Source organism: Metopolophium dirhodum, chromosome 6 (assembly GCF_019925205.1).
Source record: "Metopolophium dirhodum isolate CAU chromosome 6, ASM1992520v1, whole genome shotgun sequence".
In the NCBI taxonomy this organism is placed as follows: Eukaryota; Metazoa; Arthropoda; class Insecta; order Hemiptera; family Aphididae; genus Metopolophium; species Metopolophium dirhodum.
The window spans coordinates 38,949,361-38,973,578 of NC_083565.1; the positions used below are offsets into that span (position 1 = coordinate 38,949,361).

The 24,218-nt window shown below is 27.4% G+C and overlaps 2 protein-coding genes across 2 annotated transcripts; both read right to left on the reverse strand.

Moving 5' to 3' along the window:
• Positions 1-2,998: 2,998 nt before the first annotated feature.
• LOC132946063 (uncharacterized) lies at positions 2,999-6,984 on the reverse strand. Its single transcript, XM_061015884.1, has 3 exons — positions 6,681-6,984; positions 4,299-4,721; positions 2,999-4,240 (listed from the first exon to the last, which is right to left on the reverse strand). Exons 2-3 carry the CDS (start codon positions 4,541-4,543, stop codon positions 3,088-3,090), a joined length of 1,398 nt encoding a protein of 465 aa, XP_060871867.1. The 5' UTR covers positions 4,544-4,721; positions 6,681-6,984; the 3' UTR covers positions 2,999-3,087.
• A 2,080-nt stretch (positions 6,985-9,064) lies between these two features.
• LOC132946060 (kelch-like protein 2) lies at positions 9,065-22,391 on the reverse strand. The gene is made up of 13 exons (XM_061015879.1): positions 22,242-22,391; positions 21,441-21,531; positions 15,866-16,023; positions 15,579-15,807; positions 15,330-15,505; positions 15,161-15,257; positions 14,888-15,044; positions 14,715-14,827; positions 14,349-14,654; positions 14,107-14,247; positions 12,892-13,141; positions 12,601-12,796; positions 9,065-9,755 (listed from the first exon to the last, which is right to left on the reverse strand). Exons 3-13 carry the CDS (start codon positions 15,973-15,975, stop codon positions 9,725-9,727), a joined length of 1,806 nt encoding a protein of 601 aa, XP_060871862.1. The 5' UTR covers positions 15,976-16,023; positions 21,441-21,531; positions 22,242-22,391; the 3' UTR covers positions 9,065-9,724.
• Positions 22,392-24,218: the final 1,827 nt, after the last annotated feature.

Genomic DNA, 24,218 nt, shown 5'->3' on the forward strand with positions numbered 1-24,218 from the left:
TTTGCTATTATAAAAATGTTTGAGGAACCTAGCATACATTTTCTAAAATTGTGGATGCCCGGTAAAGTAAAAATATACCTACATTTTTGCACACAAAATTGTACTAGCATTTATGGGGAAAAAACCTTAGAAAAGTACTCTATAAAACTACAAAAAACGTACATGAAAGTGTTTACTCCAGCTAAATCCACTAACTTTAAATAAAATAGGCTAAACATTTCACCAAGCTCGATGCATATGAATTATTCTGTGGTTATGATGATACTACTATAATTTAATATAATATGTGAGTATTAGACACTGTAACATAACAATTGAACTCGAATCAATTATATTTATTTTTTGTAATTTTTAATTTTAATTTTTCCTACTCTCATTATTTATTGATGTCCGATGCAATATTTCTTAGTTCATTACGTTTCTAAGTATACATGATTACTACAATTTTCTGTATTGAACATCTAGTTTTCTATATGAAATTATGTGTTTAAAATGTATCAATATACTTTAAAATATTCAAATTCTAAAAGATTAGTGTTTATTGCAAAATTGGAGGCCTATCAATTCATAGTAGATGTTTAAAAAACATTTTGATACAACATTCAAAAACTAGAAAATAAATAGAAAAACAATAAAGATACAATTATACAATATTATGAAAAAATTGTAGTTATATATTGAATCAAAAAAATAATAAATGATAAACAGTTCTAAGGTTATTCTAAGTGGGTAACCAAAAATCTCAAAAATATAAAAAGATATTTTTTTTATAGTCATTTCATGTTTAAATTTGGAAGAAATTACATATTGAATAACCAAGAATAACGATTTTAGTTATTTTGTTGTAATTTTATAATATTAATTCAATTTACCGGCAACCGTATTTATAATAAGCAACAACAATATACATATAATATAAAATATCCACACTGACAAACCGTCACAGCTCAGAAACGTTTTTCATATACAATGATATTATATTATTGAATTCAAATTTAATACCATCCATTATACAATGACTCACTTGTAACCTACTGTACAGCAGAGCGACATCCATTCACCCACCATTTTTTTATTTTGATTGGATAATTTTATTTAGTTAAAATACAGTAACGACTTAATATATTATATAATATATACTAAATACAATAAAATAAATCTACTCGTTTAAGAGCTTGGGGTGAAATAGAGAGTTACTTTCTAACAAAATGAGTAATTTAATAATAAAAATAAAAGTAAAAACAGTTTATGTTTACATGTTAAGAAACGAGAAAACTGAATATAGAATAGTATGACAAAATTGAATACAAGATAATATATAATATAATTTATACTAATTATGTATACCAAGTGACAACATGGAATTGATAATATTGATAAGAACAAAAATAATACAAGTCATTATAATGATTGTATTAGATATTTAATTTCGAAAATGTAGTAATGTAATTATATTTATATTAATTAGAATAATATCATAATATTATAAATTTTAAAAAAACCAATTATAAACCAATTTTCTCTCATTAAAGCAACCAGAATTAATTTTTTTTTTACAGAGTAGGCATTTGATTAAAGTAAGTTGGACCCAGATATGTAATATATATGTTTGTACCTACCGTCGCCACAGTGATCTGAAACATTATTTTACGCGGTCAAAACTATACATTTAAAATTTGAATTCGGATGGTTTGTTTTAATTCAATCGTTATCTACACAACCCACAGTGGTCCAGAAAGTATGTTTGGCGCATCAAAATCAATAATTAATAGATAGGTTACTTATGCTTATAAGTAAGTACTAGTTTAAAGTGTATAATATAATAAAACATAAGCCATATAACCTAGGTTTACTCTAATAGGCATGTACATATGTATTATAATGATAGGGAGATCTTAAAGTTGACTTTTGGGTCACGCTGTATATACGATAATAATATCATTATTTTAGTATTCTGTATGTGTATTTTAACCAGAGATAAGTCGTAATATTGATATTTGTAATGCTAATTAAGGTATTTAATGTTAATTATATCTTAATTTAACAAACAGTGTTATAAACGCCTTTTTTTTCACAAAAAATCAATTATTTAACACTAAGAATGGTGTGTGGTTAAAACCACTATATAATAATTTGGGAAAGTTTGTTGTACAATTAGTCATGGCGGATAAATACGTGTGTGGTTATTATCTATCGACCTTTTTGGGATCGAAATCAAAAGTGTGCGGTTTTTGGATGCAACTGACGCGGCTTACCTATCATATTAATTATTAACTGGTCATTTGTGTCCCAAACGATAATTTTGATTACAATATATGATTGAAAATGTTGGACTTATAGCATTTAAGCGTAATAGTAAAAAAGGTATAGACGATAATGTCTAGAGAAGAGAAGTTTAGGAGGTAAAATTGGAAAATATGCAGAAAAAAAATGAAAATATGCATAAAAAAATGTACAATAACAATTGCATTATGATGGATACTAAAAAGGTAAAAAAATAAATGCATCAATGTAAATTAAATGAATTGAATTGAATATTTGAATATGTTCAACATCTTAACGACTATCATTATATATCACAACTGTCTTGATAAGTATTTATGTTCTATTGAGTTTCATATTGCAATTTAAGTACTACACAACAATAATACGATACGTTATTATACGTTTTACATTTTAAGTATGAACCGCGCCGTATAGTTGAAACTACAGGTTTTCTGTTCAATTATTGTTATTACTTATTATAATTTACTAATAATGCATTTATATGCACGAAAAATCATTAATATGCTATTCCTGAAAAGATCACTAAAACAAACTACAAATATGAGCTCACTGGGTTATAGAACACATTTGTCAGGCTGAGGAGTTGCAAGAATATTTTGCAATACTCTGGCGTGTTTAAAAATTAGGGCGCACGAATAAATACGTTCGGTGTACATCACCCTGAGTTTAAATGTAAACTGTAAGATATCATTGTAATAATGTAATAATTAAATAGTTTAATATAATATAATAGGTAAATAATCAAATAGATTAATGCTACATAATAGGTAATTAATATTCAATGTAAAATATAATATACAATCAATGTAATTTGACGATTATGGCCAATTTTGTGAGGCAATTGTCTAAGTCATTATTTTCTAAAAAGTTTTGAAGAATACGTTTGATTCTCTCGTCGAATTTTATATATTTTTTGTTTCGTTTTTTTCCTTCGGGATTTAATTCTAAAAGTCTTAAACTTAAAAATAAAAGTTGATGATCACTTTCTGCTGCGGCTGTCTTCAGTTTTTCAATTAAAACCCAAATACTCGGGTGCGACCTTCCCACCAGTGTTTTCAATTTATGGTTCCATCCTTCGGCGATGTTGTTTGTTCGGTGCTTTTCATGGTTATAATTCCACATTTCCTTAGAAATAGTGGCGGAGTCGAGCCAGTTTTCAACAAAATAGTCATTAAATTCAGCTAGCTTCTCGTCATCAGGTGCATTACTTTGAATAGTAAGCCAAGCGTCGTCAATTTTATCAAGAGGAAGGTAAGCCATTGCTCCACACTTCCTAACATGCATTCGAACATCTTCATTTTTTTTATATACCGATGCTAAACCAATATCCTGAATTTTTCGCCACAAGCATTGCGTGAAGTGGAAATGGCATCCACGCAATTGAATTTGCGGAAAAATAGTTCGTAAGGCGTTGATTGCGGCTATCTCGAAGTCGAGGTGTACGGACTGTGGATTCCATCCAATATTTTTCATTTCCTCAAAAAGGCGATGGTACGTATGTTGCTTTTTATCGGACAAAAGGGCAAAAACGATAGGGAAAGCATTGCGCTCGTGAAAACTAGAGCTTAAATCGATGTGAAACGTGTACAATTGTGTGAATTGCTGACTATAGGTCTTGACAGTTCCAACCACAAAAAATTCGGAATACTTCTTCAACGCACTTTTACCTGGTAAAGAAGCAAAAATTATAATTCTGCTTGTCTTATCGACAGTTGCGTCCAGAACAATGAATGAAGTCCCGTCTCTCAAAGCTACTAGGTCAGCCGGTATCTCAAGTTCTATTACGGTTTTTGGGTCACAAACAGACCATCTCAATCGTTTTCGGATACAATAAAACGAAGATTTGACTCTGGCAAATGTGGGAATTTCTGTGACAAACTCGTACCCAGCGTCCACTAAAGGTCGTATAGTGTCGTTGTAAATAGAATGAACTGGCGTATCTTCTTCACGCAATCTGTAAAAATGTGGGTCACCCTGTATATTATTGTTTATTAATTATTAATACGCTTTACCTCTTCCGAGCTGCACATAAGAATTTTGCGACTTCAGTCTTTTTCACATTGGGAATGCACGAGTGATCGGTAATGGAAAGCACAGTCTTGCCTCGTGACTTTAACGTTCCTTTGCACTTAATTTTTCTTTCGTTTACACACATCCAAGTTATAATTCCATTATTATGTTTTCGATGTAGGCGGTATTGAAACCCAATACCATCAATTAAAGAAGGTTTGTTTCTAGTTGTTTCTATTAGTTCCATTTAACTATATTTTTATTTATTTAAATTGTGGTAAAAATAAATTAAGAAAAAAATTGTCGTAGGCAGCAACAACACCGTTCCTATACTGTTCACACACTGATGTTAAATGGCTTATATTATTTAACTGAGACGAAAATCTCCATGTACACAAGTGAGACGTACGCATCTGCTCCAACACCTGTTGTTATAATAAAAGTTAAGTATATTTTTACAAGTTGTTAAAGTTAAAATGTTGACAAAATTCATTTAAACTATGAAAAGTAGCAAATCAATTTTTATAGCCAGGGATTGAAATGTCAAACAAGGTTTTTCTCATATGTTTTACGAAATTATAGATATTTAAACGGTTGCATCCTAAAACCGCACACTTTTGCTTTCGACCCCAATAAGGATAATAGACAATACCCGAACGCATTAAAACAAAATTCCGCAAACCTATAGTGGTTAAAACCGCACATTAGTTTTAGTGCTAAATAATAGATTAGATAAGATAATAAGAAACTATACAATAATCATGCTAACACGTTTTAAGTATTAAGTCGCCAATCATTATAGTTGTTAGTCAGTTATTGGTTAATACCTACGTAAGTGATATTTTGCATTTTTGTTCAAATATTTTTAATTGGATGAAATGGATTTTAAACAGGGTATGCATTTGAAATTATTTCTGTTTTATGTTATTTAGAATTAAAAGGTTAATCAACCTTTTGCGTTTATTGTTATTTAAAATAGTGTTAATAGGTACCTATTAAAATCAAAAATAATAATTAATACGTGTAGGTTGGCCCTGATACGGAATATAATATTATTATAATCAATTCTTAGATTGTTTGCATGAAATAAATGTTTCTACAAACCAATAGACCTTTGAACTATAATATATTTATATAAATATATTATATTATATTATTTATTTAAATATAATATATTATAAATAATCTATATTATAGATTTTAAAATATTTCGTTTTGCGTTATTATTTGTTCAATGATATTCTATAAATTACGTTTTGCGTTATGTTTTGTTTAATGATACATAATATATTTTGTTAATCGTTATGTTTTGTTTTGCGGTATTTAATTATTTTTGATTACCACTTTCCGTTATAATTAAGTTTACAATTTTTTTCAAATATAACGTTATAACCATAACGTTATTATAACGTTTGCTATAGCCCTGATTTTAAAATTATTAATAATGATAATAAAGGGGGAATTGAACATAATATACATTTTTTTTTTGTTTGAATAAATAATAAATAATAAAATATAATATGTAAACATTATAAAGTATACTATCGACTGTGGGATCAAAATCATAAGTGTGTGGTTTTTGGATACAACTATTTTAAAAAGTGTGCGGTTTTGTCCTGCATTTTGTCTAGTATCGAAAGTGTGTGATTTTTGAGTTAACGATTTAAACGGTACCCACTTAACCACATTTTATAATATGTGTACATATTTTTAGTATATTATATTGTAATTATTAGGGCTGTAAAATTGTAGGCAAGTGAATATTTTTTGGTCATTTTTTTGACGTTTTTAATTTTTTTGCATTTTTAGGTCATATATTCCTTTTATAGTTCATTTTCCAGTATTTTTAATCAAATTCCGTCAATGGACATGTTTGAAAACATTTTTTTTTGTTTTTTACACAGGCTGTATATACATCGATAAAATAAGGCAATTCCTATATAGCTAGATAAGTTATTTGTGGCATATCGTATATCAGTCACGAACTTCCAGATAAAGTGGTTGACTTATAATTTTAGTAGGTAGGTAATTTTTATTATTTTTTTTTTATTAAATAAACATATTTTTATGCGTGTAAAATATAATGTACTATTGTATAAAATCCTATAATATCAATATAAATATTAAAATTAAATTAAAAATCATTTTAAGTGAATTTTATACAATACTTGTTAGCATTTTATATTGAATTTTTTACATGTTAGTGCATATTTTATTGCATTTTTTTTATATTTTCAATGTACTTTTTTAAGGTTTCTTAGTGCATTAAGCTGACAGCCCGGGTAATTAAATATTAAAACAAAGTATAATTAACATAATTTAAAATAATAATAGTTCCTATGTACTTAATACGGTATTATAAAAATGAGTATTGGATATTTTACCGGATTATTATTTCTTGACAGAATGCGATTGCGAATATTTTATCTGTAAAAAAACACAACATGATTGAAATATTCGTCGCCGCAGTGGTTATAACTTATAAGGCGGTTGTTGAATGGAACGCCCAAAATATTACATAAATAATTTGTTACCGTTGAAATTACACTAAATTTATTAAAATCAGACGTCTAAATTAAATAACCGAAAATAATTTCTGGACAAGTTTACTACACACGCTTATTGTTTATGACTGCACTGCTACGGCACGACTAGTCGCGACTGTGCGACGTGTGTCCGTGAGTACCCGTCGGCGACTCGCTTCTGGAATCTGCTGAAACAGCGTTCCGTGGCTACCACTCTCTCGTGGTATTTTTTACAAACAATTTTAAAATTAAGTATACAAAGTACACGTATTATACTCTAACATACTACGCCCGTACAATATGATTGCACATTCTTATATTTTAGGAAACACATCGTATTTGAGAATAGTTATTAATTATTATTCTTTTAATTTTATTATTTTTACCAACTAATAGTTCCAAAATGGATTGTAACAATATAAAAACAACAACGATGATATTAATCAAAAATAAGATATAAGATACTTAATTAATTGAATAATATTGATTAAGTACATTTTAGTGTGCTGCATTATTATAGCCATATGGGTAAAAGAATAAAGGGATAAAACAGAATGTGGAACAATATTAGATAATAGTTTCAGAGATTTACAATAATAAGAATTAATGCCAATATTATAATTTTTGATGTATCTACGTAAAATAAACTTTTCCTAATCTAAATAATATAATAAATAATGGCAGTCATAATTTTTTTTTTTTTTAATAGATAATAAAGGTTATGAGTAAAGACCGGATTTATATTCTCTTAAAATACCTAAAATATGATGTTAATATTCTCTAAAAAACCTTAAAATATTCTCATTATATTCTCTTAAAAATTTAAAAAAATATGCTATAACATGCAAAATATGCAAAAATATGCAAAAATAATCAATAAACATAATTATTTGCTTTAAAATGCATTTTAAAATTTTTTTCCCAACATTATTTTAATAATGAGGTATTAATTAGGTATTAAATGTTGCGTATTCTAATGGAATTGCACTATTATTCTATTGCACTTTAGTTAGAATTGTAAATGATAATATGTAAATATTTACAATTTTTTTTTTTATGTTCAAACATTTTTGTTTGGGTAGCGCGTAGTATTCAAATTAAAAATAAATACAAATTTTTTCTCACAATTTACGAAATATTCCAAAATACGCTAAATGGGTTAAATATTCTCTAACGCATAAAATATTCTGAAATATGCAAAAAAAAAAATATTTTCCACGCATTCAGAATTGAACGAATCGTCCACATTTTTTACTCTCATAAGACTGCATGGACCCAGTAACGATATGTAAAATCATATAAATCCGGTCTTTAGTTATGAGGGTTAGTTTTCAATTTAACACAACAATTTACAATTACACAATCAGGTCTCAGGTGTGCAAAAAAAGTTTTTAATACAACAAAAATTATATTTATATTGCACTAAAAACGTGTAAAATGAGAAAGATTTACACATTTTTTTTCATCAGCTCACGAAAATGAACTTTTTTTTGTTTATTTATAGCTAATACTATATATATTATATAAGAATACGTATTCCTACGTAAGGGACAGCTAGATTAAAAATCTCGATACATTTTGTTACATTTCATGAAAACCTGTGTGTTGCCTACTTAAAATAGTTTACGGCATTGAATAAAATATAATCTTAATGTATATTCAATGTTTCCAAAATTTTGAATTCGAATAAATTCATCGTTAAATAAAAAAAGACGTTTAAATATTATACTTTAAATGTTTCAAGTGTCCATGAATAATATTATAAATTGTTATTCTCCAAATAAATACCCACCTATCGAAATTCATCGAAATTTAAACTAAAATGATCTATTGAAAAAATCGTGTTGAGGTGTATATTTTATAGATTTTTAGGTAACAGTATTAATTCACAGTATTTAGGTTGGTTTTTTACACAAGTTATGTTTTAGAATAAAATTCAACTACTGAGTATATATGAACACACATGTACGATGTACTGATGTACCTATTTTAAAAGTTAATAATTTTATTTTAGTTAATTATTGATAGGAAATCAAATTCTGAGTCTATGAAAATACCTGATGTAAATTATGCAGAAAAATATAGGGAAGTATGTATTATTCAAATATATATTTTACTATATTATAAGGTTATGAGGTGGCAAAATATGTGTATCTCCGGCGGTATTACACATATTTTCACACTACTGCTTATAAGTATAAATAATTGTTTGACATTTAATAAAGTTGAATAATATAAAAAAAAAATAAAAAAAAGAAGATAAGGAGTATTATGTAACATTAATAATTCCCGCAAGTCTATCACACTTTTATTAGTATCAGTTGCCATCAATTGTGAAATCAAATAATATGTTGATTCACACGTCCACCATTATCACCTACTTTTTTGTTCCTGAATACACATTAATATTCATTGTTCGACTAACAAACTTGAAATTGTAGTTTTTAAACACATGCTATGCAATACATAAAATCTTCAACATTTTTAGTTGTGTTTTGAATGCTATTATTAGTTTTAATTTCTTATTCAACGGTTTGAATTGCAAAAATACTGTCGAAGTGCATACTGGCGTGGACGTTGTACATCAGGTCTTCTTGTGTTGTCTGAAAAGTCGATTCTGCACGATCCATATATAGAGTGTTTTTTGTGCAATCCCTTCTTTTGATTATATAATATTAAGCATCGAATTATACGTAATGTGAAAGTATTGATGTGTTTATGATTTTATTTTATTGCGACAAAAGTGCCGCTGGTAATTTATTTTTTTGTCCTGATCAGAGATGTGTTGAATCAGGCACTGGCACCTTGATGACTTTACACGGTTCCGGTTCGGTTCTAGCAAAATTAAAACTTCGGTTCCGGTTCAGTTCCCAGAAAAACTAAAATTTCGGTTCCCGGAAAAACTAAAATTTAGGTTTCAGTTTTTTTTCGGTTCTGAAAAAATAAAAATTTGTCACCTGCTTTGGTTTTATACTTAGGTAAAAAAATGTGTAATGTAAAAGTATTTTAAATTAATTTAAATAAAGCTTCCGGTGAGGTTCCAGTATTAAAATTAATTTAATTAAGGGTTTCGGTAAGGTTTCGATAAATATTCAAAATTCAATATTCAAAGGCTTTCGTGTCCAAAACCGGTTCTTTTCGGTAAGGTTCCAGTTCCTGTGTTGAATATTATATTTTATGTGTTACATGTGTCGCGTGTGTGTAGGAGTGTGTATATATTATGTATATTGAGTCACCCCACATTCCATATGGTCCGTCGCTACTAGTTACACCGTATTTTTATTTGGGTCTAAATATTACATATTACAAATACGTCCGGATATATTAATTTTTTACATAAATAGATCAACACATTGAATTAATTGTTTTTGGCAAAACTAACAAGTTCATACTTGTTATATTTTTCCGCTTGGTATTTATATAAGAATTTACTTTTATAACATTAACCCAATAGAATTTTAAAACGATTTTGAGAAAAATTGGAAATACAATTGTTGGCCTCTTAGCTATCAAATTATGGAGGCCTATAATTTACTCTCAATTTATAGTGCGGGTACAAAAAATCTTTTCATAAAACATTTAAACACTATAAAATAAATAGAAAAATAAAATAAAAGTTTAAGCATTTTAGTTTTGTTACCGGCACCTTACCTTTACCTCACCGTCACATCTTCATCCCAGGCACCAGGGTGACCTCAACCGTTAATTTTCGGTTCGGTTCCATAATTTGTTTTTGAACATTATTTGCGATTAACGTTAAATCAAGATATATTCAACAAACGGTTATAGATATAACTATATAATTTAAATGGTTCACCAAACACTTTACGAGAAAAACGTTAAAATTGTTTATGTTTTATGAAAATTTCACCAAAAAAACGTTAAAAAATGTAAAATTCTTGAAGGATAGACCTAATAAACGTTGTTAAGTTATTCGTTCTTGTAAATTTAATTAAAAGAACGTTTTGAAATAATATGTTTATGAACATTATTATTTATTAATCAGAAGAACGTTTTACAGTAATACGTTCTCGAACGCTTTAAAGTTATACGTTCTTGAATATTTAATCAGAAGAACGTTTTAAAGTTATACGTTCCTGAATATTTAATCAGAAGAACGTTTTAAAGTTATACGTTCTTGAATATATTTTAATCAGAAGAACGTTTTAAAGTTATACGTTCTTGAATATTTAATCAGAAGAACGTTTAAAGTAATTTGTTCCGATCGTTGAATTGCTATATGTTAACGTTTGTCAGACGGACACAATAAGAGCAGGCGCTAAATAAAATAGGTAATATTTTGTTAAGCATGCCATTTCTATCTACATAAATAAATTATCGAATACAAATAGCTACATTTATGAACAGTTTTAAAACTGAAATTATACATTTGGATCTGAAACTTAATTATTCGCACGCCTAAAATTTCATATTAGTTGAGTATAAGTACTTCAGTACCTATTATAATTACGATATACGATTTACATTGTTTATTCTCTTCAATATTTCGTAAATTATTATTTATCTATAATATTTATTGATTATTATTAATTTTTAGTATAAATTGATTATTATTTATTTAGGGAGGCATTTATTTATTATTATTATTATTAATTAATGTATTTTGTTACCATAATAACTTATCACCTATATTATCATCATATTATATCATCATATATTGTTAAAAATAAATGATCGGCTATTGGATTTATTTTGGCTGAAGCTTCTTTAGTTCTTTCAAAGTTACATGATGCTTTTGGGGTATATTTGTAATCCTTATCTTAGTTATTAGTAAAGATAGGACTATATGTAATTTAAGCTTTAGATTTTGATATTAAAGTACTAAATATTCTTGAATAATTTTAAACACAAAATAGGCAAAAGATAATTTTGATTCATTACGTTATTTTAAAAGTTCGAAGAACGGTTTATTTTGTGATGTTCTATGTGTTAAAAGTTTGAAGAACCTATTAGCTTATAACGTTTTTCTTATAATTGTTCAAAGAACCTAAGAAGTTATAATGTTTTTCTAGTAATTCTTTAAAGAACTCAATAAGTTTTTTTTTTTTTTATATTTCTATTAAAAGAATAATTACAATCTATACAAACATTTTATACAATAAGTAATTTTTTGATGGAGAATAGCGTTAATATAACAGAGAGGGAAGGTACTCAGTAGTACCACCCGACAGATTACACTTAATAAGTTATAACGTTTTTCTAGAAATTGTTCAAAGAACTTAATAGGTTATGACGCTCGTCATGTTAATTCTTTAAAAAACTTTTAAGATTATAACGTTTTTTGTGAAAAAGTTCAATAAACTTAATAGTTTATAATGTTATTTCATATGAAGGGCCAATTAACTAAATAAAATAATTTGATTCGTTCCATTACATTTTGGTTTATGAACAAAAATAATGTTCTTTAACCGTTTTTTTGCGTTTCGTTCGGGAACCCTGCCAGGCACCTCACCGTCAATTCACCATCACTGGCATTTCACCGTCAACTATCACCGGCATCACGGAGCACCATAGAAACCATCGTACCCGTTACGGTTATTATTGAATCATTTATTATTATTATATTATTGTCATCTTGAATTATTGTATATAGTTTAAAGAGACCTCATGCCGACCGGCACGTTTGCGTCACAATATTTATTATTACTTGGGGAATAGTAGGCCGTCACCCGGCATAAAAACACATACACCTACGACTTTTATTTTGAGAAGTTATCCATACCCATACCCATCATACATTTCACAATTACTGTTTTACCTCACAGCTTTAAACGTTTTAAAATATCGTGGCATATCAATAGCTACAACTCCTGCCTCATTCCTTGCAACATTCATTGACGCTGTGATCATGGTCCACTTATTAGTGTTAGGGTTGTAAGATTCCACAGAATCCAAACGACAAGCTCCGTCGTAACCACTGACGACGTACAATAAACCATCCAATACAGCTACTCCTATATCGAGAAGTTAAACTTAAATTAAATATACTTAAACGAAATATGTTCAATACAATAATAGTTAATAATTATTATGAAACGATAAGTTATACCTGCATCACTTCGACACAAATGCATGTCTGGAATAGTAGACCAAACGCCTGTACTTGGTATGTATGCTTCAACACTTCTGTGAACATCTTCTCCATCATTACCGCCTACAGCATACAGTACATCATCTAAAACTCCAACACCCACTCCTTCGCGACGTTCACGCATGTCTGCAATTGGCGTCCATTTATCAAGACTGGGATTGTAGCATTCGACAGAGTTGAATGTATGATCAGAATTACAACCTCCTACCTATTTAGAATACATAATTAAAGTAAAACAACTTGAAGATTAAAAATACCTTGATTGTAAAATCTACGGAATAGAATAAAGCATTTTTCAATTACAGTGATTGAATACATATTTATAAACTCAAACATTTATTAATAGTTATTATTAGGGCACAGATGTAAATGCCCTTAAAACCATACAAATATTCTACAAAAAAATAGACACAAATGGCCTTAAAAACAAAAACAAATTAAATATCGAGAATTTATCTTTAGATAATATTTTGATAGACTAATTTTGTATAGTATATAGAACAAATATGCAATAAAACCAACAAAAATGACTAAATAATGGTAAAAATTCTCTAAAATAAAAAACGTCGAAGTATGAAAACTAATACAAAATAAAATTTTTAGCTTTGAAGCACTCCTTACATGAAACGAATTTTGTACTTGGAAAGCATTGTCTAAGATCAACCAAAAAAATATGCACTTTGCAATGAAATCCGGCCCCTAGTTATTATATGATATCAAATGTAATATTGTATAAATTCAACAATTTTAAGAAATTTAAAATAAAGACTTAAAATTACTTTTACATAGTTTGTATTATCATTTATAAACAAAAAAATATAATTAACTAATAACATAGTTAAGATTATTTTCTAACAAGAACATTAATACGTTATATTTAAAACTGAAAAAAAAGAAATGAAGTTTTAATAATGCTAAAATATATATTCTTATAGTTTGACGGTCTATGAAAAAAGTCAGTTTCTCTTGTTATTATTAAATCATTGGCATATAAACTAGCATTCAAATCAGTATATTATTTAAATGTTAATTTAAAATTTTAATTTATAAAAATATTTTATTTTAGGGATATTATATTCCGTGGTTTTCCTCTAGGGACTTTATTTATTCCGATTACAAATATAACAATTTATCTATAACAAATTTAAAATCATAAAGCTATAAAAATTTTACCGCATATAAAAGATTATTCAGTACTCCAATCCCAACACCAAATCTTCTAGTAGACATATTAGATAACATTTGCCATTTTTGAGTTCTGCAGTCAAAAACTTCTGCACTTTTTAAAATAATTTTGCCATCAAAACCGCCAACCTTGAATTTATTATATAATTTATATCATAAGTATATTATAATATTTACTTTATAACAGAAATTACAAATAAAGTAATAAGTCTTAATTCAATATAACGTACGACATATATAAAATTATTTATCACACAAACTCCAAAACTTCGTCTTTTAACTAGCATGTCGTAGGTTGGTCTCCAACGAGGCGAATCTGAAGATAAATCTAGACCATAAGCAGATTGATAAATTGAATTAAAACTTGTACCACCCAAATACATCGCAAAATTATCATTTACTACGGCTAGACCACCACTACGACTTGGTGTTATCATTTTAGGTCCAGGCTGCCATTGATTGATTTTTGGGTCATACCATTCTGTACTATATAATATTTCGTTATTGATCCCTACTCCACCAACAGCTAAAATAACCTGTTATAATTAAATTGTTAAATATATTCAAAAAAGAAATACAATATAACGGAATCATACTTTATGTGTACCACCACGCTGTCTAGGTTTTGTCCGGATGTTATGTGGAATGGTGATAAGTTTTTTTGACTTAAGTAAATGAAAATGTAATGCATCAAATACGTAATCTTTACCTTAAAAAATTAAAAATATAAACTAATCCGTAATTAATCATATAGAGTAAATAAACTTACATTTAGCACAATTAATAAGAAGAGGTTCGTCAACTACATTTTTTAATATGTAATCTTTCGATGTTAATGGTAAACGCACATGTTCCATTAATTTGGGCAAAATTTGTTTTCTGGAATCCAAATCATATTTTACCCATCGAATAACACTTTCAAATATCTACAACAATCAATATACCTATTTTAATTATACTTTATTTATGTAAGTAGGTCACTTAAGTTTCCCATGCCTAATGCGTAGTAAAATATAACAATTATCAATTTTACATTGCATACTTTTTCTTCAGATGAAACTGTAAGTTCCTCACTGGCGATCAACTTAACCATTTGTTCAGATGACAAGGACAGGAATTCATCTCCTTCTACCACGTCCCTAAGAATCATATATTAACAATAATAAATACAATTTCCTTATAGAATCATAATAACGAATAATGTTTCGTACGAAAAGTATTGGTGAATATATAATTCTGAACTTGATAACAATTTCGTACAGCTATGTAAATCAGCTAACGCAAATATACCAATACAATTTGTAAGACATATTTGTGCCTGAAGAAAGTCACAACATGCGTTTTTGACTTCTTGTAACTGCAAAAGGTTCGCTGCTGGTAACAAAACCTTGAGAAATAAATAAAAAACAATTTTATTCATTTAGATGACTTTAATAAAATAAAATAATATCTATTATTACCTGTACATTACTTTCAGTGACAATGATTTTCCCCGAGTAAATAAAGTCGATTAATAGCTGTAAGACACTAGAATTCAACTCCCTGATAACAACAACCTCTTGATTCTTTTCAGAAAAGTTTGTGAACATTGCTTGGAAATATGGACTAGCCGATGCCAAAACCACTTTATGACCAAATATACTTCCACCATCGTCTGTTTCTAGGTTTATATCACAAAAAAACTCATCTCTAAAAATAAAATGTGTTATTTATGTTTATCAAGCAATTTAAGTCACTTACTACTTACTCTCGTAAGGATTGTAATACTTCATATATCTCCGAAAACGACGTTTTTTTATACTTGTATATAGCTGATTCACATCGATTGGGTTCCGGAATTTGCTTTGTATTTTGCATTTTGTAAATTTAAATTTCAAATTATTGGTACAAATTGTTTGGAATGCTCTGTGTAATAAAAAATAATAAATAAATCGTCATTTTTGTATTTATATTTAAAATTAAATTAAAATTATCAGGTCTATATTGTTGTTCATCGGTAGGTCTGGTTTTTAGTTTGCAAAACACGTAGATTATAGTCTAGATAGAAATTTAAATTGAAATAATCTAAAATTTATATTTTAAAAAACAAAAACACAAATTATATTAAAATCTACTATAGATACTAAAACCTTCTCAAAAATCGAACAGCTGTTGAATAATATTAAAATCTTACATTTTTAAAATCATTTTATTAGGGAAGCCTGGTAGAGTTATAGTCTATAGACTCTATAGTATATATACGGTAAATCTTAGGTGTTTAGTTAAGGACTATGGCCTAACAGTTTTATATGGTAATTACAAAAATGATTCCGAGCAAAGACCAGCCTGTCAGCATATTAATTATATTTTAATGATAATTTTAAATTACAATAGCATAATATAAACTTTTTAGTTTAACTTGGAAGACTGAAAACTAAATCTGGTCCTAAAATCGATTTCGAAATAAATTCAAAACATCATTACGAATTATCTTAACATCCTCTGTAAAATAAAAAGTAATATCTAAATTGACATTTTTAATAATTATGTTCAACATTAATTATATAACATTTGTTTACGAACATGTTAATATTAAAAATGTGGGTAAGTGGATGTCACTCTGCTGTACAGTAGGTTACAAGTGGGTCACCGTAATGGATTGTGTTAAATTTGAAATCAATTATATAAATATATAATATCATTGTATAAGAAAAACGATTCTGAGCGGAGACAGTTTGTCAGTCTGGATATTTTATACTGTTATTTTTAATTATTATAGCCTGTAAGTTGAATTGATTTTATAATATTATTATTTTTTATTCGTTTTTATGGTGATAATGACAAACAAAGCGTTGGAAATGAAAATCCCATTTTTAGCGGTTTTTTGTAATCTGTCGGTATTTTTTCCCGTGGCATTCAATCACTATTGAGAAAATCGAAGAATTATCTTTCTAAAGTACCATCCCGATCCAATTTGCTAAAAGATAAGGTAATATATTTTTAAATCCCAGCACTCCTACTGGTAGACATTTTGTATACAGGATAAAAAAAATAAAAATAAAAAATAAGATCCATTGTAAAACCACTAGCTTCCTCGCTCTGCTCAGAATCTGAAATTAATTTCAAATTCAAATTCATCAAAAACTTATAGGTCTATAATATTGTTCATTTGTACGTTATTTCGTTTTGTTTTTTATGTTTCACAGCTCTGGGTAGTGGCAAGTATGTCGGACACGCAAATTATGATATAGGTTGCGATAATGTAAAATGGATATTTTAAATAAACAAAATATAAATTATGTCTAAAACCTACTTTAGGTACCTTCCAAAACCTACAGAAAAAGATCGATCAGTTATTATTCGATAACATAAAAATTTTAAATTGTTAACAGTTGTTAACAAAGTACAATTGTATAAACGGAATTTTGAAATTCAAAAATTTGTGGCATATCCCCAGCCCTCCTAGTTGTAATTTTTGTTTTTTAGGAAAACAAATTCTTTACAAACGAAAAAAATGTCTTTATAAACCTTTACAAATGAGTAATGACTTACAAACATATGGAATGAACACAAATTCAAATTCAAAAATTTGGGGCATTAACCCTAGCCCCTCATTGGTAATTTTTGTTTTTTAGGAAATATTAAGTTATTTTTTTTAATTTAACTTGGCTTTTTTTATTCTTTTTCGACCAACTTCTTTTTGTGAATATATTAGGGAGAATGACTTACAAATTTTTAATTCGTGCTTACAAATACTTACAAATTGCGCAGGACGATTTGGAACAGTCAAAAACTTTGAAATTCCAAAACGGCCAAGTTTTGCGGAAGTTATCCATGATTTAAATTTTTGAGGATAATTGAAAACGGCTGTACTTACAAATTACCAAATTGAGCTTACATAAACTTTCAAATAACTTAAAAATGTTTGACAAAATTCGGAGCCAAAATGTTCACATTGTGCGGCCGACCTGGTGTTTACGTATACAATATTGGACGTGCAATTAATTGTAATCTAATAGGTAATTAATTGTATTATTAACTTTAAACAAAAATAGTTTTACCTACCACCAATACGGAAAAAAATAGTAGGCTATAAGGAACAAAAATACATTAATATAATTTAATTTCATATTCAGAGTGGAGCTAAAGAGTGTATTGATTTTACAATGATAATTTGTGTGTTTTTTTTTTTGGTTGTCAGCTACATTTTATATAGTAATCTCAAAAGTTAATAACCGTAGACATTTGAAATTTTCACCAAATAATTAAATCAGCATTTTTAATAAATGGCAACATTTTCAAAATATTTTGACTCTTTTTTAGCTAGTTATAGTACTGTGACGTAGGCACATCTCTGTGACTGATTTCCATTTATCAAGACTGAGATGATAACATTCAACAGAGTTTAATCTTTGTTTTGACAAACTATCAAAACCTCTTATCTACACAATTACGAACTGAATTAATACATCTTGCGAATTTCCACTTGCCTGAGACAAAAAATTTTCTTGACATAATATTTTTGCATTGCATTTTTCAATGAAAGGGATTAAATACAGAATATATTTATGAGACGTTGTATAAATACATTTCGTTTTTTTAATTATAAACATATTATATTTATTAATAGTAGGTAATTAGTAAGTTAATATTCCAAATTAAAAAGAGTATGAGTTCAAAAATTATTAGAAATGAATACTTAAGAACGATCAAGTATAAATAATCAGTATTTAAAAATAGTTAAATAACGAAGCTAAACAGTGTTGAAAATAGAAACTTAATGAAATGAAATGAAATTTTATATATTTTGTATTATCATAATCAAACTTTCCATATATTAACAATATTGATAGGTAGGCAATAACATAAATATGATTTTTTTTTTTTGTAAGAATGTGGCTAACAAATTATTCACGTCGCAAATGTCGACAAATTTTTAAAATACTGGTTTTTGTGATAATTAAATTATTATAATAATATTGGTTAATTAGATGTTAGTGTATATATCATTATCATATAGGTAAAAGTAAAACAATAAAGGGATAAAACGGAACATGGAACAATATCAGTAGTATTGGGTAAGTTACTTTTAAAAAGTATTAAGTAATTAAGTTACTTTACTCGTTACTTAATTAAAATTGTAATGAGATATATTTACTTTTCAAATAGAAAAGTAAATTATTACTTTCTCGTTAAACAAAAAAAAAAAAAAAATTTTTTTATAAAAAATGTCTTGGCAATTATCATTTTGCAGGCAATAATGTAACTAGAAATACTTTGCGTTTAGTAAAAAGTTATAATTTGAAAAAGAAGTACAAAAAAAAAGATGTACATATTTACATAACAATAGTAATTACTTATGACCATTAAAAAACAGTACTAATTAATAATAGTACCTACTTATCAATAGTAATTAATCATTATATACCAAGTTATGTATATTATGTATTTATGTCACAAACTCACAACATAAACCTTAGGTATGTGAAAATAAAATCATAATACATATAGAGCAGATTAAGGACCTCAACAATTATAAAAATAAACCATTTCTTATAAATGCCAATTGGCTATAATGATTTATAACGGTGCAATGCAAATATTTCGATTTTATTTAATTATCAGAAACATACTGTTATTTTCTAATGTAAATTCTAAATATAGTAATAACTAACAAGTATATTCAAATTGAACAGTTTTTGTACAACACTAAATTCTTTATAAAACCTGTTTGGTTAATAATATGAGAGTACCTATATAAAACTTAATAGTCCACACTAGATATTCATAGGAAACGTTCTGCGAAGCGTACCTATTTAGAGGAATCAAATCAAATAATGAATTTAATTAACTGTTCTTCGTGACTTACGGTGCAATTAGACATGTAAAATGTCAAAACCATTTGAAACTGAATTGTGTCGAATGAAAATTAAATATATATTATGCATATTAGATTGATCAACATAATAACACCCGCATTGTACATATATTTTTTTATAAATCGCAATCGGTGGGTATTTAATAATATTCTAAACTGCGTTATTCTATAGAAATTACTTATCAAAAGTAATTCCCATTACATTTTCGTTACTTGGAAATAATAGTCTAATGAAATTACGTAACGCGTTACCCAACACTGAATTTTAGATAATATGTCCAGAGTTATACAATAATAAGAATTAATTACAACATTATAATTTTTGATATAGGTACATCAAAATATAATCAGCTGTTCCTACCTAATCTAAATAATGTTATAAATAATTATAAATATTATAAAATAATATATTTTTTTTTTTAATGGTTTGGATAATAAAAGTTACGAGGGTTAATTTCAAATTTAACACAACAATTTACAAATACATAATCAGGTCTCAAATGTGTTCTTGAAGTCACTTTAAAAAGTTTTTGATAAAGGAATAGTTATATTTATATTGCGCTCAAAACGGGTACAATGAGAAAGATTGTAAGCTATATGAAGCTCACACAAATTATTTGATCAGCCCACGAAAAATATGGTGGCCTATCATGTGCTATCAATTTTTATTATAGTGTAGGTACTTAAAGATAATTAATGTAATTAAGTAACTTTATTCGTTACTCAATTAAAACTGTAATGAAATATATTTATACGTATTTTTTGTATATTGTATTGTAATTAGGAAGGCTGTCAATTTGTAGGAAAGTGAATTTTTTTTTTGTCGATTGTGAAACGTACATTTGTAAGTACATAATTTGAATAATGTAACTTCGAATCCATTTATGAAACTTTAATTGAGCAATTTTTTTTTTTTCATTTTTTGACGTTTTTAATTTTTTTGCATTTTTAGGTCATATTTTTCTTTTATAGTTCAATTTTCCAGTATTTTTAATCAAATTCCATCAATTGACAGGTTTGTAAACATTTTTTTGTTTTTGTACACAGGCTGTATATACAACGATAAAATAAGGCAATTCCTAGATAACTAGATAAGTTTTTTGTGGCATACCGTATATTAATCACGAATTTCCAGATAAAGATGGTTAACTTATAATTTTAGTAGGTATAGGTAATTTTTATAATTTTATTTTTATTAAATGAAAACATTTTTATGCATGTAAAATATAATGTACTAATGTAGAATATCCTATAAATATAAATATAAAAATTAAATTAAAAACCATTTTAAGTGAATTTTATACAATAATTTTTGGCATTTTATATTGAATTTTTTGCAATTTAAGTGCATATTTTATTGCATTTATTAAGGTTTTTTAGTGCATTATATTCACGGTCCTGGTGATTTGGTAATAAAAAATAGTAAAATTAACATAATTTAAAAAATAATAGTACCTATACGTACCTAATGTGGTATTACTGGTATTATAAAAATGAGTATTGGATATTTCACCGGATTATTATTTCTTGACAGAATGCAATTGCGAATATTTTACCTGAAAAAAAACATAATAAGATGGAAATATTCGTCGCCTGTATTTGTTATAACTAAAGACCGGGTTTATATGTTTTTACATATCATTACTGGGTCTATGCAGTCTTACGAGAGTAAAAAATGTGGACGATTCGTTCAATTCCGAATGCGTGGAAAAAAGTTTTTTTTTTTGCATATTTGAGAATATTTCATGGGTTAGAGAATATTTAACCCATTTAGCATATTTTGGAATATTTCGTAAATTGTGAGAAAAAATTTGTATTTATTTTGAATTTTAATATTACGGTACCCAGAAAAATTTTTTGAACATTTACAAATTTTTTTTTTTTATCATTTCCAACTCTCACTAAAGTGCAATAGTATTCCATTAGGATACGCAACTTTTAATACCTATTTAATACCTCACTATTGAAATAATATTGAAAAAAAAAATTGAAACATACATATTTAGGCAAATAATGATGTTTATTGATTATTTTTGCATAATTTAGCATATTTTGGCATATTTTTTAAAAATTTTAAGAGAATATAATGAGAATATTTGAAGGTTTTTTAGAGAATATTAGCATCATATTTTAGGTATTTTAAGAGAAGATAAATCCGGTCTTTAGTCATAGTTTATAAGACGGTTGATGAATTTATTTATTTATTTGTATCGTGTTATGCTGCAGTACACTAGAATACAATAGATTAACATAGAATAGAACTTACAGTAAAAATTGTTTGATGAACGGAACGCCCGAAATATTATACAAATAATTTGTTACTGTTGAAATGACACTAAATTTATTAAAATCAAACGTCTAAATTAGATTATCGAAAATAATTTCTGGACAAGTTTACTACACTACGATTATTGGTTACGACTGCACCGCTGCGTGATTACTGTGCGTCCGCGAGTACTTTACCCGTCGGTCACTCTCTTCTGGAATCTGCTGAAACAGCGTTCCGTGGCTATATCACTTCTCGTGGTATTTTTTACAAACAATTTTAAAATTATTGTATACAGAGCACGCGTATTATACTCAAACACACTACAACCGAAACATATGATTGCACATTCTTATATTTTAGGAAACACATAGTGTTTGAGCATATTTATTTATTATTTTTAAATTTAACACAAGAATTTACAAATTCGCAATCAGATCTCAATGTGCAAAAAATGTTTTTGATACAAGAATAATTATATTTATATTGCGCTTAAAACGTGTACGATGAAAATGATTGTTAGCTATACGAAGCTCACTCATATTTTTTCATCGAATGAACTTTTTTTCGTTAATTTATAGCAAATACTATACATACGAATACGTAATTCCTACGTATTGGACAGCTCGACTAAGATCTCGATACATTTTGTTACCGAGAATTCATACGTGTTGCCTACTTAAAACATTTTACGGCATTGAATAAAATATAATATTAATGTATTCGAAGAAATTCATCATAAATGAAATAATACGTTGAAATATTATACTTTAAACGTTTCAAGTATCCACGAATAATATTGTATTTAAATTAAAACAAAATAACTAAAATTGTTATTCTCCGTTTAAATACCTATCTAATTTCACCCTGATTCGAACTAAAATGATCCACAAGAAAAATTGTGTTTAGGTGTATATTTTATAGGTTTTTTGGTTACATTATTAAGTTAACAGTACTTAGGTTGATTTTTTACACAAGTTATGTTTTAGCATTAATTTTCTGAGTACCTATGTATGAATAGTGAATACACATGTACGATGTACTGATGTACCTATTTTAAAAGTTAATTATTGATAGGAAATCAAATTCTGAGTCTATGAAAAGACCTGATGTAAATTATGCAGAAAAAGATAGTGAATTATGTTTGTTCAAATATATATTTTTCTATATTATAGGGTCATGGGGTGGCAAAATATGTGTATCTCCGGCGGTATTACACATATTTTCACAGCACTGGTTATAAGTATAAATTATTGTTAAATTGTATTGATATAAATCAATTACCCGAGTATGTAGTCGTATTCGTGGATACGGGGTTGAGTTCGATGCTCAAAGTCACTGCGACGTATATATTATTACGTGTTTTGATTTGTATATTTAACACTTAGTATATTAAGAGATATTTTTCTCCTGAGTTCTAGGTAAGATTTTGAAGTGATTCGAACACCAATATTATATGAAAATTTGTTACCTATGTGATTTGGGACGTGACTATTATCGTATGCTCTCGAGAATCCCTACATGCGTAGCGAGAGTACAAATAATCAATTCGTTAACCGAATGTAATTTATGTATAATACCAGATAATTAATTAGATAGTCATACCGAATGCTGGAAAATAACTCAATATACTACATAAAGGGTGTCCCTTGAGGATATACCCGTTAGCCGTGGGGGGGAGACTATAGCCGCCCGGACAAAATCAGTTTTATGCTGTTTCACTTGTATTAACTAAAATAAATATTAAAAATCGTGGTAAAAATTAAACAAAAATGTTGAGAGATCAACATTTTCAGAAAATTAAACTATAATATAGAATGACTATCTTCGATCGTTTTAAAAATAAAAATAAAATTTTTAACTTTTTTACCCATCAAATTTAATTCAATTAAAAATAAAACAAATGTAGTCCTCGACTCTGCGAGTCTAATAAAACGGATTTATGATAAATGTATTATCTCGGGAGATATCTTAATG

Excerpts from the sequence above, each read along its gene's own strand:
- LOC132946063 (XM_061015884.1), bottom strand. The coding sequence starts at position 4,543 with ATGGAACTAATAGAAACAACTAGAAACAAACCTTCTTTAATTGATGGT. Across the intron at positions 4,241-4,298 it reads TTATGTGCAGCTCGGAAGAG|ATTGCGTGAAGAAGATACGC; the intron begins GTAAAGCGTATT and ends ACATTTTTACAG.
- LOC132946060 (XM_061015879.1), bottom strand. The coding sequence starts at position 15,975 with ATGCAAAATACAAAGCAAATTCCGGAACCCAATCGATGTGAATCAGCT. Across the intron at positions 15,506-15,578 it reads TCACTGAAAGTAATGTACAG|GTTTTGTTACCAGCAGCGAA; the intron begins GTAATAATAGAT and ends TTATTTCTCAAG. Across the intron at positions 15,258-15,329 it reads TATATTCACCAATACTTTTC|GGACGTGGTAGAAGGAGATG; the intron begins GTACGAAACATT and ends TATGATTCTTAG.